The sequence below is a fragment of the Pararge aegeria genome, chromosome 16 (genome assembly GCF_905163445.1).
Source record: "Pararge aegeria chromosome 16, ilParAegt1.1, whole genome shotgun sequence".
In the NCBI taxonomy this organism is placed as follows: Eukaryota; Metazoa; Arthropoda; class Insecta; order Lepidoptera; family Nymphalidae; genus Pararge; species Pararge aegeria.
In genome coordinates, this window is record NC_053195.1 from 16117420 (window position 1) to 16131886 (window position 14467).

Consider the following 14467-nt stretch of genomic DNA (forward strand, 5'->3'; position numbering starts at 1 on the left):
AGATTTGTTATTTAATACGAAATGTCTTCTCTATCATAAACTATATTAAACGGTTGTTTACTATTTAATTATCTACGTCTGGTTTTTAAAACGTTTCTAGTTTTTGCCCGTCGTAGGGCGATCTGAAGGCCTTCCTCGGACCTTATTCTTCCTTAGTATTATTCGAAAGTTCAATTTCAAAATCCGTTTTATTGTTCGAACTGTGTGTTGATGGATCAGTCAGTCAGTCTTTCAGTCAGTCAGTCTGTTAATCTGTTAGTCTGTCAGTCATTCTGTTAATCTGTCAGTCAGTCTGTCAGTCATTCTGTGAGCCTGTCTGGCAGTCAGTCTGTCAGTCAGTTGTTGCTCACACTATATTAAACGGTTGTGTTTGTTATTTAATTATCTACGTCTGACATCATCGTCATCTACCCATTAACGGCCCACTACAGGGCAAGGATGGAAGCGGATGGATGAGAAAGGCGGAAGATCGTGTGTGGCGGCGCTCTTTTGGATACACCAATGTTCAGCAGTGATGATAACGGATCTCCTCTCAAAATGAGAAAGTTTGAGGCCACAGTCCACCACGCTGGCCACGTGCGGATTGGTAGACTTCACACGCCGTTAAGAACATTGTGTTTACTCTCAGGTTTCCTCACGATGTTTTCCTTCACCGTTAAAACATATTTAATTGTTTAAATTAAAGAACGCACATAACTCTAAAATGTCTACTAGACATAGAAGTAGATAATGGCCACGCTTACTTATTCATCATAGTTATAATATACATAATACTTCCTAATAATATAAACGCGCCAGTGTTTGTATGTTTGTTTGTTCTTCCTTCACGCTCTGACTTAGCAACCAATCTACTTGATTTATGCCATTGAGTAGTTAAAGGTTCGAATGTATCATAGGCTATGTACGAAAGCTTTAGTGATGTGCTGGAAAGTAACAATAGGCCTACTTGAAAAAAAAATTTTTGAATTTTTCCCTTCCAAAAAAAATTGCCCGTGGCTGATAAAGTTCATATATTATACATATATATTACATATATATATTTATTATATATATATATATATATTTATTATATATTATTTTTTACTACCTTCACTGGTTTGTCTCGTACGTCCCAAGGTTACCTGGTAGAAAATGCCCTTGGTAAACCGTTTTAATAGTGCAATAAAGTGAATAAATAAATAAATAAAAAAATATAATATAATAAAATTAACACTGTTTGGCACAGGCCTCATCTTTCATAGGAGGGACGGTTTCAGCGCATAGACCCACCAAGCTGCTCCAATCCGGGTTGGAGGGCATTAATGTGTAGTTCCGTTTTATGTTCAAATCGATGCCAACCGTCATCATTGCCATTTCATTCTTAATAGACGAATGCAGTTTAATTTATTTTGTTAGATAAGCTTCTCATAAAAGGAATCTCATTAGCAACACTCGCCTTTACAAAAGCCAATAATAATCTTGGCAGAAGGGTATTTATGTCTCAAGGGTTCCGATAAATAAGGGTTCTTGATACTGAGCATAACATGAACTTAATTATTTCAATAAGGGTTCTCGTTAAAAGGGTTTTAAAACGTTTTTAATTAGTTGTTTAACCCGTCGTAGGGCGATCGGAAGTCCTTCCTCGGGACTAATTCTTCCCCAGTATTTTTCAAAGGTTCAAATTCAAAATCCGTTTGATTGTTCTAACTGTGCGTTGATGGATCAGTTAGTCAGTCAGTCAGTCAGTTAGTCTGTCAGGCAATCTGTCAGGCAGTTTGTCAGTCAGTTTTTTTCCTTTAATTACCTTTTCTTAATGAATCGAATCCCTCCGTGAGAAGTTTAAAGAAATAGACATACGTACTGTAGCTTCACAATATATTTATAACAATATAGTATTTGTAAGACAACATATTAGTCTTTATAAACAAAAAGTGGACATAAACAGTCGACTTACAAGAAATGGTCATAAATTAGTGTCATCTGCATATCGTCTGCGTAAGGTACAGGGATCATTTGTGGGATTGAGTAGCTTTTATAATATGATTCCTAAGGTGATTTTGGACCTGCCAATGCACAAGTTTAAAGAATTTGTTAAAACACATTTATTACAGCGAGGTTACTATACAATTGATGAATTTTTTAATGACAAGGTTGCTTGGAAGCATCCGGCTCCGGTTTCAGCTCTCAAAAGATAGAAAAATGAATGTTAAAATGCAAAATGTAAATTGTTGATGTTGGAAAAGAGCAACTGCTGAGTTTCTTGCCTGCTTCTTCTCGGTAGAATCTGCCTTCCGAACCGGTGGTAGAATCACTACAAACAGACAGACTTGACGTTTCAAAAGTGCTTATATTAGGCCTACTTGAAATAAATGAATTTTGAATTTTGAATTTTGAATTTTGAATGGTTATGACTTTATCACTCTATATTCAAGTATTTTCTACCGTATGCAGGTACTCAATTATTATAAAAATTGCTTCAGTTTTCAAGAAAACTTTACGGCTGCATTTTGAAATGTGAAAATGTCTTCAGTGTTCGAAATTCACAGTCTTTTTCAATTAATACTTGCAATTAGGGCTAGGTGGTATTATTATATATTTACTCCTATTTACAATTAATAAGATAATGTGTGACATATTTCAGTAAGATTGAAATGTTGACAATACAATTTAAAATCAAAATCTAAAGATGCTCCGGTTTCGGAGAGAAACGTGCAATTCCGTAGATCTGTTTTTTGTGGAGTATAAGGATTGAAGATATTATAGATAACAACATACAGATTCTCCTGCTTTTCGCGGAGTATAGCAAATTAAGCTTAATTTACATAATACATCATGGATTCCGCACAGTATAGCCTGCTTCTATCCAATAACTCTATAAAACGCTAAAAGCTATTTTTTCTTCTATTGCAGTTTACATCAAGTTCGAAGACCCATCACTACAAGACTATGTTCTCTACTCCATCGTGGGCAACCGAATCCGCGGCAACTTCACTCCGACCAGTTTCTCCGAAAGGCCTTGCAGGGATATAGAGCCCCTACCATTCTTCATACCGAAGCACGAAAGAGTTCAGAAGCATAAAGCGTCGTGGCATGACGAAGACTATAGTAGTGTGTTTAGGACAAACAGTGATTTCGATGGTTATTACTTTAGGCCGAAGTTCCGTGCGCGTCTGGAACGTTCCGTGTTCAAATTCGGGAAGAGGTACAGATACGTGCCGGCGAAGATAGTGCGGGGTCCGCTGGACGGACGGACCGCTGTGCTACTGCGTTGGTCTTTGACGGACACCTCGCGGCTGGAAAGCGAGGGAACTAGTGTTGTTTTTAGGTGAGTTACATCCTTTTAGTACTTATCTACATGGAACTATCTTATGGAACATGTGTTCTAGAAGGCATGATGATAGTAACAATATAACGATATACTATTCATGTCTTAAATGTAGTTCAACGGGTACATACCACAATCAATATCAACATTTCCTATGTGAAAACATAGGATTTCCTTTCTGACTTGGCTTGCGGAACGTTTAGCGAAATTTTAAAACCATGCGGCTGCGGTCGGTTGCGGTCAATGTCTCCAATTTGAACCCCCGCCACCTACGATCCGTTTTTTGCACATTATTTATTTTATTAAACCATAAAATTATATCATTTTAATTATTTATATTTTATTAATTAATAATCAACTAGAGGAGCGACGCAAACAGTATGTACCCGTTGAACTTTATTTAAGAAATGTTGATTAATCACGAAAATCTTACTTTGAAATCTTTAGTTACCATTCATGTATTTTGAAAAACGTATTTTATTCATATTCGAAGTGAGAATGGAATGCAGTCAAGGGCTAACTTGTAGTGGAATAAAAATTTAAAATAAATTTGGAAAACTATTAAAATATTTTTTGAATATAGTAGATACTTCCGAACATATGGGACAGTTTTTCATAAATTTGTCGTCATGACTGTTATGAATTTGTCAGCAGTAGCAAAGTTACAGTCATTACGATATACTTACCTGTATAAAAATGAGGCCCACTGTGATACAGGTAAACTTTCATACAATAAAACAAAGGAAATGAAAGGCCAAGCTGATATATACAGCCTATATCATATGTGCCATAACCGTCGTCTGAAGCTAGTCTGCCACAGTTGATTTATAATTCAAAGACATAAGAGATGGCATTTATGATAACTTAGTTCAGTTATTTCTCCAAATCCCAGGATTTTTTTGGACTAAAAGATTTTCATTCATTCATCGTAATGTGATTATCACGAACACACTGCTTTTAAAAAAAAACGTGCTTTAGACCACGCGACTGAAGTAAAACTTATTTAGCTATAAGTGTGTACACATATACGAGTATATATATATCTGTTTTATGTATGCATATGCGTGTATGTATGGTATATACCTGTATATACATCAAAATGAAAATAAAAATCAAATAGCCTTCATTACGGTACATACATATTAAAATTTTCTACATATATTTAAATTTATTATGGGTTTTCATTGATCAATTAATATCTTTGTATGTTTATTGTTTACTCTAGCAAACTGGCCTACGAACTACTGATTGAGAAATATATATATATATACATATATATTTCATACACGGGCTATGAGGGAAAGGGAGAAAGCAAACTGCTGTATCTCTTGCTCCTTCAGTGAGATAGAGACAATAGGCATTGTGTCTTACTCATATGAAACGTAATTGGCCATGAGAGAAAGAGACAAAGAAAGTTTAAGAGCTCGCAACTCTCTCCCTTCCGCCTACAGTAATATATGAAACGTGACTGCCTCTTTGTATCTTTAAAATTCATTTATTTCAAGTATTACTTTATAAGCCCTTTTGAAACTTCATGTATGCCGCTTCACATTACTATTTTTATAGTGACTCTACCACCGGTTCTGCTTTCCGAACCACTTCAGGAACTATATCTTCCGTCCGCACGCATTCCCACTCCGTAACAGCACACTACCGTCTTAGACTGCATCATCACTAACCACCAGGTGAGATTGCAGTCATGGGCTAACTTGTATTGGGACTGACTAACTGCCCGATTAGTACCTGCATGTAATACTGTAGGTACTCTGTGCATGCAATGTATACTTACCACTGCATGAACTCATAACTATATTCGAGTTCCTTGCACACAAGGTTATTTAAAAAGGTTAAAGCTATCTAAGTTCAGTAAATTGCAATACAGATCGCGTGCAAGTGAATATCGTATTCTGCAACTTGCATACTCGCGTTGCATGTCATGAATATCGTAAACGCGGAGACAGCTTCTAACACAATTTCACAGCGCTATGTATTATGTTTTTAATTTAGAAGCTCCTGTTTATATTATCTAAAAGTTCTCGCTGGGGGCTTACTGTTATCGCTTAGAGAAGTTCTCACCATCTCATCTCATCAACCCATTACAGACCCATTATAAAGCACGTCTCCTTTCAAATTGAGAAAGGGTTCAGACCGTAGTCCAACACGCTAGCCCAGTGCGGATTGGTGGACCCCAAACCCCTTTGAGAACATAATGTAGAACTCTCGCATGCTGGTTTCCATATTATGTTTTCCTTCACCGTTGAAGCAACTGATACTTTAATCACTTTAAAAGACGCACATAACTTCCAAAAGTTAAAGGTGCATGCTGGGGTTAGAACTCAGCCCCCCGAATGTGAAGTCAATGCGCTTTCACCGCTTCATTATTATTGACCTTATGGCTCAAGTGTGAATATACCAAATTGGGTACAAATCCATTCAGTAGCTTTTGCGTGATGCTCGCACAAACTAACAGACAAATACAGACAGACAGATACAGACACAAAAATTGCATTTTTACGTTCTACTGCTATTTTCTAACGACTCCCAATTATGTTTTTGCAAAAACCTTTAACGTTCAGATAGTCCACGATTTAATTACATGTATAGATAAATAAATAAAAATAAATAAATATACTACGACAATACACACATCGCCATCTAGCCCCAAAGTAAGCGCAGCTTGTGTTATGGGTACTAAGATAACTGATGAATATTGTTTATTAATAAAATACATTAATACTTATAATATATAGATAAACACCCAGACACTGAAAAACATTCATGTTCATCACACAAATATTGTCCAGTTGTGGGAAACGAACCCACGGCCTTGGCCTCAGAAAGCAGGGTCGCTGCCCACTGCGCCAATCGGCCGTCGAGGAATGATGTATATCATGAAGATGTTAAAGATATGATGTATATTAGATGTCATAGCTATATTCGGGTGAAAAGGTTAAAGTTATCTAAGTTCAGTAATACATAAACATGCAATACAGATCGCGTACGAGTGAAAACCGTATTCTGCGACTTGCACACCCGCCTTGCATGTCATGAATATAACGCGAAGGCGGCGACAGCTTCTGTCTCAATTCCACACCGCTCGCGTTATGTTCGAATTTAAAAGCCACTGTTTATATTATCTAAAATTTCTCACTGGGGTTTACTATCATCGTATATAGCAATATTATTTCAATACTGTTGAGGTTATGATGAAAGAGTTAATATTACAGACCCACAAATTTATTATTTCAGTTTATTTATAAATAATTTATTATGTCAGATATTATATCTTTGTCATTTTATTAACCCTAGCTGACCCGTCGGTTATAACCGGAAAACACAAATAAAATGACATTTTCTATAAATGAATCCTAGCTAGATCGATTTATCGCCCCCGAAACCCCCTGTATACTGAATTTCATGAAAATCGTTGGAGATTCTGAGATTCCAATAACATATATACAAGAATTGCTCGTTTAAAGATATAAGAAACTATTATAGATTTAAAACTGAAATGGTATATTATATATAAATCTAATACAAACGCAAACTTTTTTCATCCATTCCATCTACGACTCAAATATAGTTATTACATATTCAAATTCCAATTGAAAAAAAAATTTGGAAAATCCAAAAGTGCACGACTCATAATGCTCATTTAATTATCCAATATTGAAAAAAAAAATTTAAAACAGCTGTACTAGGAAAGTGAGGCGCCCCTGGTAGAATAAAATGTACATAATATCTATAGATATAGATATATCACCATCCATGTTAATTTTACATGGATATATATAGATATACATTCTTGCAGTTTTCGTTTTTTATTAATTGCAATTAAACTACACTGAATTAATTAATCATTCGCATTCAGTGACCTACAACCGTCGACTCATGATGCTTCGCACGACTCATGATGCTTCGCATCATGAGTCGCACATAACGCCTTATTTTCTTCATACAGTGTACAATTTTATGATAACATGCTAACATGATGATCTTCATATCAACCCATTATATCAGTCTCATCGCACGGTAAGAAGGGTTAGGCCATAGTCCACTCCATACTTCACACGCCTTTAAGAATATTACAGACAGACTTGACGTTTCAAAAGTGCTTATATTAGGCCTACTTGAAATAAATGAATTTTGAATTTTGAATTTTTATGGGGAACTCTCGGATCTCCCACAATGAGAAAGGATTAAGGCGATAAAGGCAGCCAAATTGTATACTTTCTGTTAAATTTTTATTTACAACTTTTCAATATGCTTATGTGGTGTACAATAAAAGTGTATTCATTCATTCATCTCCTCATCTTCACCGTTGAAACAAGTGATATTTTAACTGCTTAAAGCGCACATAACTTAGAAAAGTTAGAGCTGGAATACGAACTCGGCCCCCGAAAATGAAGCGAAAGTCCCATCGGATAGACTATAACGCTTGTGAAGCGATAATAAATGATTTGATGATCAGCCTTAAATAAAAGTAAAAATAATAAAAATAGTTAAGTTAAGAAGAACCCTATAGCCAGTGCGTTCGATTTTTTTGTCAAAGCACGTTTCTTATGTTGTCAACCCACCGATAATTGCTTTCCCTATCCCTATCCCTACTAATATTTTAAATGTCAATGTAAGTTTGTTTTTTACGCTTTCACGCAAAAACTATCCTCATGAAACTTTGTACACATATTTTTGGAAGTGTTAGAAATAATATAGGATACTTTATATCCCGACATTAAGCTCGGTTCCCTTGGGAGAGGGGATGAAAGTGTTTGACGATTTTACACCATAACTCTGAAAAATTATAACCGATTTCAATAATTATTTTTGTTCTATAGAGGTTATAATATGTGTTTAATATTGCCCAAACTTTGTGTAGATCTTGATGAATGTGGTTGGAGATAGAGGACAGAACTCCTCAGCGGACAGCAGCAAACCCCTCATTTAAGGCTAAGCTATACTGGATACTTTAAAATTTTTTAGAACTACAGCAAAATTTAATGTCACATCAAAAAACAAAATCAAACGCAGATGAAGTCGCGGGCAATAGCTAGTAATTTAATAACACTAAAAGCTGATACTATATGCATGCAAGTCAAATACAAAGGTAAGTCTCAAATGTATTTCATACCGTATCCATGTGATACGAATAATAATGAATGGCGGCCATTTTGCTTGTTTTAATCCCCAAAAACCCGCAAACTCAGTTAAAATGGAGGTAATCAGGCGTTGGTAACGATATGAATGCGTCATTTACCCTATTCAGCAAGAAAATATCATAGTCGAGACTGATGAAGACAAATTAGCTTTTTGATGAATCCAGAAAACTGATTGAACACACGGTTACAAAACATCTTGAAGAAGAAAAAAAAATTATAACTGTATAAACCACCGTGTTTTTTTTCTTTGTTCATCGACGGACTTTTTATTTGAGCAATATTCAAAAAATTTAATGTTTGATTTGTTATGACTTGTGTAGTAAACACAGTCACAAAAATTGATTCTACATTTAGCTTTTGCTCGTTGCTAAGACTTAAAAATCCGTAATGCTTTTCTGGCTTCCTCTTGCCCCACCACCTATGGATACCTTTTAATCAAGGCGTCTTTAACGTAAAACACACTCCACTTTGGGCTGCATAATCTCTTACCATCAGGTGCGATAACGAATAATATAAGTATTAAAAAACTAAAAAGCTACAATGAACACAAACGTCTACATCTGCAACGAGGAGTGCAACAGGGAAGTTAACTCTCCCCGAAACTATTAATCGCTGTTTTACAAGATATCTCTGAACTTCCGGATTGGAACGGATTTAGCGTCAATTTCAAATTCAAGTACGTTACTTAACCGCAGTTTACCGATGATGTAAGCGTTGCGGCAGAAAATCTGCGAGATCTTAGCGTAATGTTTAATAATATTAAAAATACGAATTAAATTAATAATACGTGTTTATATAAACAAGAAGATTATTTTAATGCACATGTTCCAGTTCATCCATTAACCGCTAATTATAAATGAGAAAGTATGTTTGTTCGTCCTTGCTTTACGCCCTAACTAAGTAACGAATGGACTTGATTTTGGCGTTAAGTTAGCTGAAAGGACGGGGAGTAACATGGGCTTTAATCTCATTTAAAATTCGCAGATTAAAAAAAAACTCGATAAACGCGGACGAGGAATGCGGGCAACAGCTAGTAAGTAAATAAGTATACAGGCATACGGTCCTATAAAATCTATCAAATTTTGAAAAATAAACAGATTTTTGCCGAAATGTGCTAAATTCTGAAAACTTCGTGGCATGAAACTAGGCTCAATTTAGTGTAGGTTGTAGAGAGCTCGGGAAATGTATCTCAACATTATTTCGCGACTAATTAGATGATGATGAAAACCATCCCGTTACAATTATGTAAACAAATATGTATGAACGCTTCATAAGTGCCTGTGATAGGCCTACATGAATAAAGAAATTTTGAATTTGAATTTGAATTTGAATTTGAATTTGATGTCTCCGTTAGTTGGGGTCAAACCAGTCACAGCTGCTTAACGTAACTTACGTTCAAGCTGTGGAAATCTCTAGTAAACTTCACTTTTAAAACCTTAAATTCAAAATAATTAATAAATTTCAAGGTAATTAATTTATTTCAAGTAGACCTACTTATATCATTTTGTAATTGCTTTACCGACGGTTCGGTAAGCTCTACCGAGAATAAGCCAGCAAAGAATGGCATTTTTCATTCTATCTTGTCAAAGTTATGCTGCTTGCAAGAAACATTATATTTAACAACGACTGCGAATCAGATTTTGTGAACGTTTCCTTGTTAAAAACATTATAATATTATTTATTCAAATCCCACGTTCATTATTTCTGTTCGTACATTCAAGACATTTAAATGTTCCGCAACTAGATGGGAAACTGTTGGAAATTCTTCTCAGCGGTGTGTCACGTTTTCAGCTTACGTAGGCTTAATTATCCGGGAGCGATATTGTACGCTGCGGAGTCGGGGAATTCCCGTGTTTGCGGAGTTTTATCCTATAGACTATTTGGCTCAGTGGGGCTAATCCTCAAACTGAATCGTGATAGGATTTATTCCTTCATAAACGTCGGCATTGTCTTATGCATAGACATTGGCTGGACATAAAATCTTTGTAAATCAAAACATGTCTTTCGTTATAGTAATTTTGTACTTTGGGTAAAAAGTTAAACTTTGTTTACTATACTTTATTAAATTGATTTGTATTTCTAAAAATGAGCTTATTATTTTTGTTTGATTTAAAAATAGAGTTCATGAAATAATTAACATTATTATTAAATATTATCACACTGAATGTTCATGACATTGTGTCGGTGGGTATTTCGATATATGTACTTAAATATGGATACCAACTGTGGTCTAACGTCCATTTTTATATGTAATCTGTTGATAGGTTGCTATGCAAAGTCGTTATTTGTTAAAAAATTTATGAATTTTATTTTAACAATAAAAACGTATATGAATATAGAAATGGTCATTAACTCTTTATAAACAAAAAGGGATATAAAATTTTATCTACTAAGTGGCAAAGAAAAGTACAGAAATTGTTCATTGAATTGGCCTTTATAACTTGATACCGAAGGTAGTATTAGATTTACCTTTGCCAAGTTTAAGCAATGGCTTAAAACACATTTACTAAGTCGTGGTTATATACACAATTGATAATTTCTACTTTCATCTGTTAACACTTGTGAGTTTTACAAGATAGAAAAATGGTTCTTAAACTATAAAGTTATGTTGGAAAAGAGTAACAGCTAAGTTTCTCGCTTACTTTTTCTTGGAAGATTCTGCTTTTCGAACAGGTGAAATAGAAAGAATGTTGAACATGTTTCTTGCTGGGTTTTAATAGATATTGCCATTCTTGCATGATTTAGACTTAGATGTCCCACTGCTTGCAACAGCCCTCCTCGCCTTTAGAGTATTTACTGATATTGCCCCAATTGACAAAAGGTAGCAATAAAGAATACAGGTCTTGACCGATTTTCTCAAACAAAGCTAAAAACACTATCTAATGACTACTTCACCTTTCAAACAAAGTACACTTACACGAAGTTGTTTCATCCGTTTGGGAGCTACGATGCCACATACAGACAGACACGTATAACTTATAACACCCCGTAGTTTTGTGTCGGGGGTTAAAAATAAAAATAAACCAATCAAAGCACACGACTTCAATCACGTTCCGTTCTACGAGTACTATACTTGAACAAATGATAACTGTAGACAAAGGAGGCAGTAAAATTGGGTGAGTAAGAAACATTGTTCACTATCAGTAGACCTTCTTATTTTATACCACCTATAAACCACTTGCTATCTGTGCCTGAACGTTCAAGTTTGATCCCACCTAAAACTTAGTAAGACTCCAACGTTGATTTACGTTGCGGTAGACGAAGTTTAACGGAACTTACATCGTTTATTAATGCTAGAGCCACGTGCTTTTTTTACCACTTTCGAAAGTTGGAAGTGGGTACGTAGTTTCGTTTGGCATTGTCTTTTTGATTAACCCCCGACGCAAAAACGACAGGGTATTATAATGTTGCCGTGTGAGTGTGTGAGTGTGTATGTGGCATCGTGGTTCCCGAACGAATAAACCGATTTTGATTTTGTTTTTTAGTTTGAAAGGTGAATCAGTCGGGAGTGTCAGCTATGTTTGATGAAAATCGGTCCATGATTTCCGCCGCCACAAAGCGTTCTGTTTTTTTCACAACTCCCTCAATGTGAGTATCAAATAAAAGGCTTGACTATGGCTATTATATTAATGGCGATTTAATTATTTTTGTCGGGGTGTTTTAAATTCTTAATTTAATGATATTAGTTTTATTTTATTTTTTCGTTAGCTGGTTCATTATGATGATTTCGATATGCTAACTCTGATTATTTCACGAAGTCCATTGAATGAACATATTATGAATGAATACATTTTAGTGTATGCCATATATAAATACAGGATTTTCTTTGTTTGTAAGAACTTTTCGAACTCTTCCAGGCACAAAACTATACATACATAGCTAAAGAAGGGAGTTACGTTGGCCATATAAATATATTTATATAAATAAATAAATATACTACGACTATTGTTGTAGTAAATTAATCAAACTTCGCCATCTAGTCCCAAAGTAAGCGTTGCTTGTGTAATGGGTACAAAGATAACTGATGAGTAATTTGATGAATAATATACATAACTATCATCACACAAACATTGTCCAGTTGTGAGAATCGAACCCACGGCCTTGGACTCAGAAGGCAGGGTCGCTGCCTACTGCGCAAATCGGCCGACACAATATATGTAATACTTGTAAATGTATCAAGAAAATAAATCACAACAAATCACAAAATCATAGTTAAGCAAACGCGAATTTTTCCTTTTAGCAGCAAAAAGTTTCATCCCATTAGCACACCATCTTTTAATTGTTTCATTTCCTTTATAAGTTATGACCCACCCAGACGCTTTTACGCTTGTTGGATTACAGATATAAATCTTGTCTAGAAAAAGTAAATAAATCTATATAAATAGTATCCTTTAAATGACTTACGCTAAGTGGATTGTGATTTAGTTTATTTTCTAGTAGCTGATTCCCGCGTTCTTAGTCCGAGTACGGGACTAAATAGTGGACTTAGTCAGATAAATAAGTTCATTTTTATAAATTTAAAAAGCATATAAAAAATTCTCGGAACCGACAGAATTTGACCCTGCGACTCTCTGGCAAGCGGCCTGAGCGCTTTCTCCAATTAAGCTACGGCTCTCCTACCGTCGATGCCGAAATTAGTATATGCCTTTTGAATGATGTCAAATTTAATAAATTTATAGGAATTTTTATATGCTTTTTAAATTTATAAAATTTTGCCTTTGGGTGGCACCCTGGATGGTTAAGATTCACAAATCAGCCCGACTGATGGCGCTGGGGTCAGCTAGTATATAAATAAAATTTCCTTCATTAATGTTTTTAACGCGAAAACGACATGGTGTTATAAGTTTAATGTGTTTATTATGCATTTTTTAACTAAACAATAAGCATTTAATGAACCGCTGTTAGCTGACATTACAAACAGACACTTAAATTTACTTTATTTTTATGGATAAATCTGAATTGAGACCAAGGCCCATTGGCGCACTGGGCAGGGAGCATTCTGAGGCCAAAGCCGCGGGTTCGATTCCCACAATAGGAAAATTTTTTGTGAGATGTAAAATGAATATTTTTCAGAGTCTGGGTATTTTTATGCATAGTACTTATGTATATTTTTCATAGAAATATTAATCAGGCATCTTAGTGCCCATAACACAAGCTACGCTTACTTTGGGGCTAGATGACGATGTGTGTATTGTCGAAGGATAATTCTACAATACACACATCGTCAAAAGTAAAGTAAAAATATTATATTTAGCTTTCATATTTTTCATTTATTTTATTTACACCTTTATTATAAATCAAAGAGCGCTTCCAGACACAAGAACAGTATTTTATAGGAGTCGTAAATCTCGTCTGGGGAAACTAATTTGTATAGATATTAAAACAGCTTTTACTTTATGCGCAGTTTGTTTATTTGTAGCTGATTTTATACGGTCAATGGCGTTCTTTTATTTTAACAGATGCTGTGTTACTGATTAAACTTAATGGTTTTGGTAACATAACGTGATCTAATCGGCAAGAATTTGAAAAGAGGCTCTGCCAGGAATGAGTTTTAATCCAAGGGCTTGAAGAAGGGATGGAATAATACATATATAATATTTAGTTATTTATATAAGGGCCGAATTACTATTTTTTATTTATTAGGGGTAACAGACAATCATTCATGATTAATAATAATTTTATAAATAAAACCTAAAATAAACTATGTAAAACTAAATAAAATCTAAAACGTCTTCGAAACCACCGTAACGAGGCACGGTTTCTAAGATGCTGGCAGCATTGCCTCTTTCGATGGCCAAACCAATTCGTTGGCCAAGATAACTGCCCACTCTAGGATCACCGGTAGACTCGATAACCCTTTTCAATAATTCCTTAAAAGAGCTCGTGCCTCCAGATCCCACGGTCCCAAGTCTCTACTCCAAAAGGCACAAAAATGAAACTGCTGAACTGTGTAATATGTATTTTTTTTAGTGTTCTTAATAAATAAAAAGCCTAGGGTGCCCCATGT

General features: G+C 35.1%; 1 protein-coding gene across 1 annotated transcript in view; it reads left to right on the top strand.

Moving 5' to 3' along the window:
* Positions 1–2499: 2499 nt before the first annotated feature.
* The window catches only part of LOC120630656, a 147082-nt gene continuing 135114 nt past the window's right edge, over positions 2500–14467 (top strand). Inside the window, exons 1-2 of the mRNA XM_039899920.1 lie at positions 2500–2524; positions 2890–3304. Coding sequence (XP_039755854.1) covers positions 2500–2524; positions 2890–3304 — 440 coding nt within the window. The remainder of the gene's footprint in view (positions 2525–2889; positions 3305–14467) is intronic.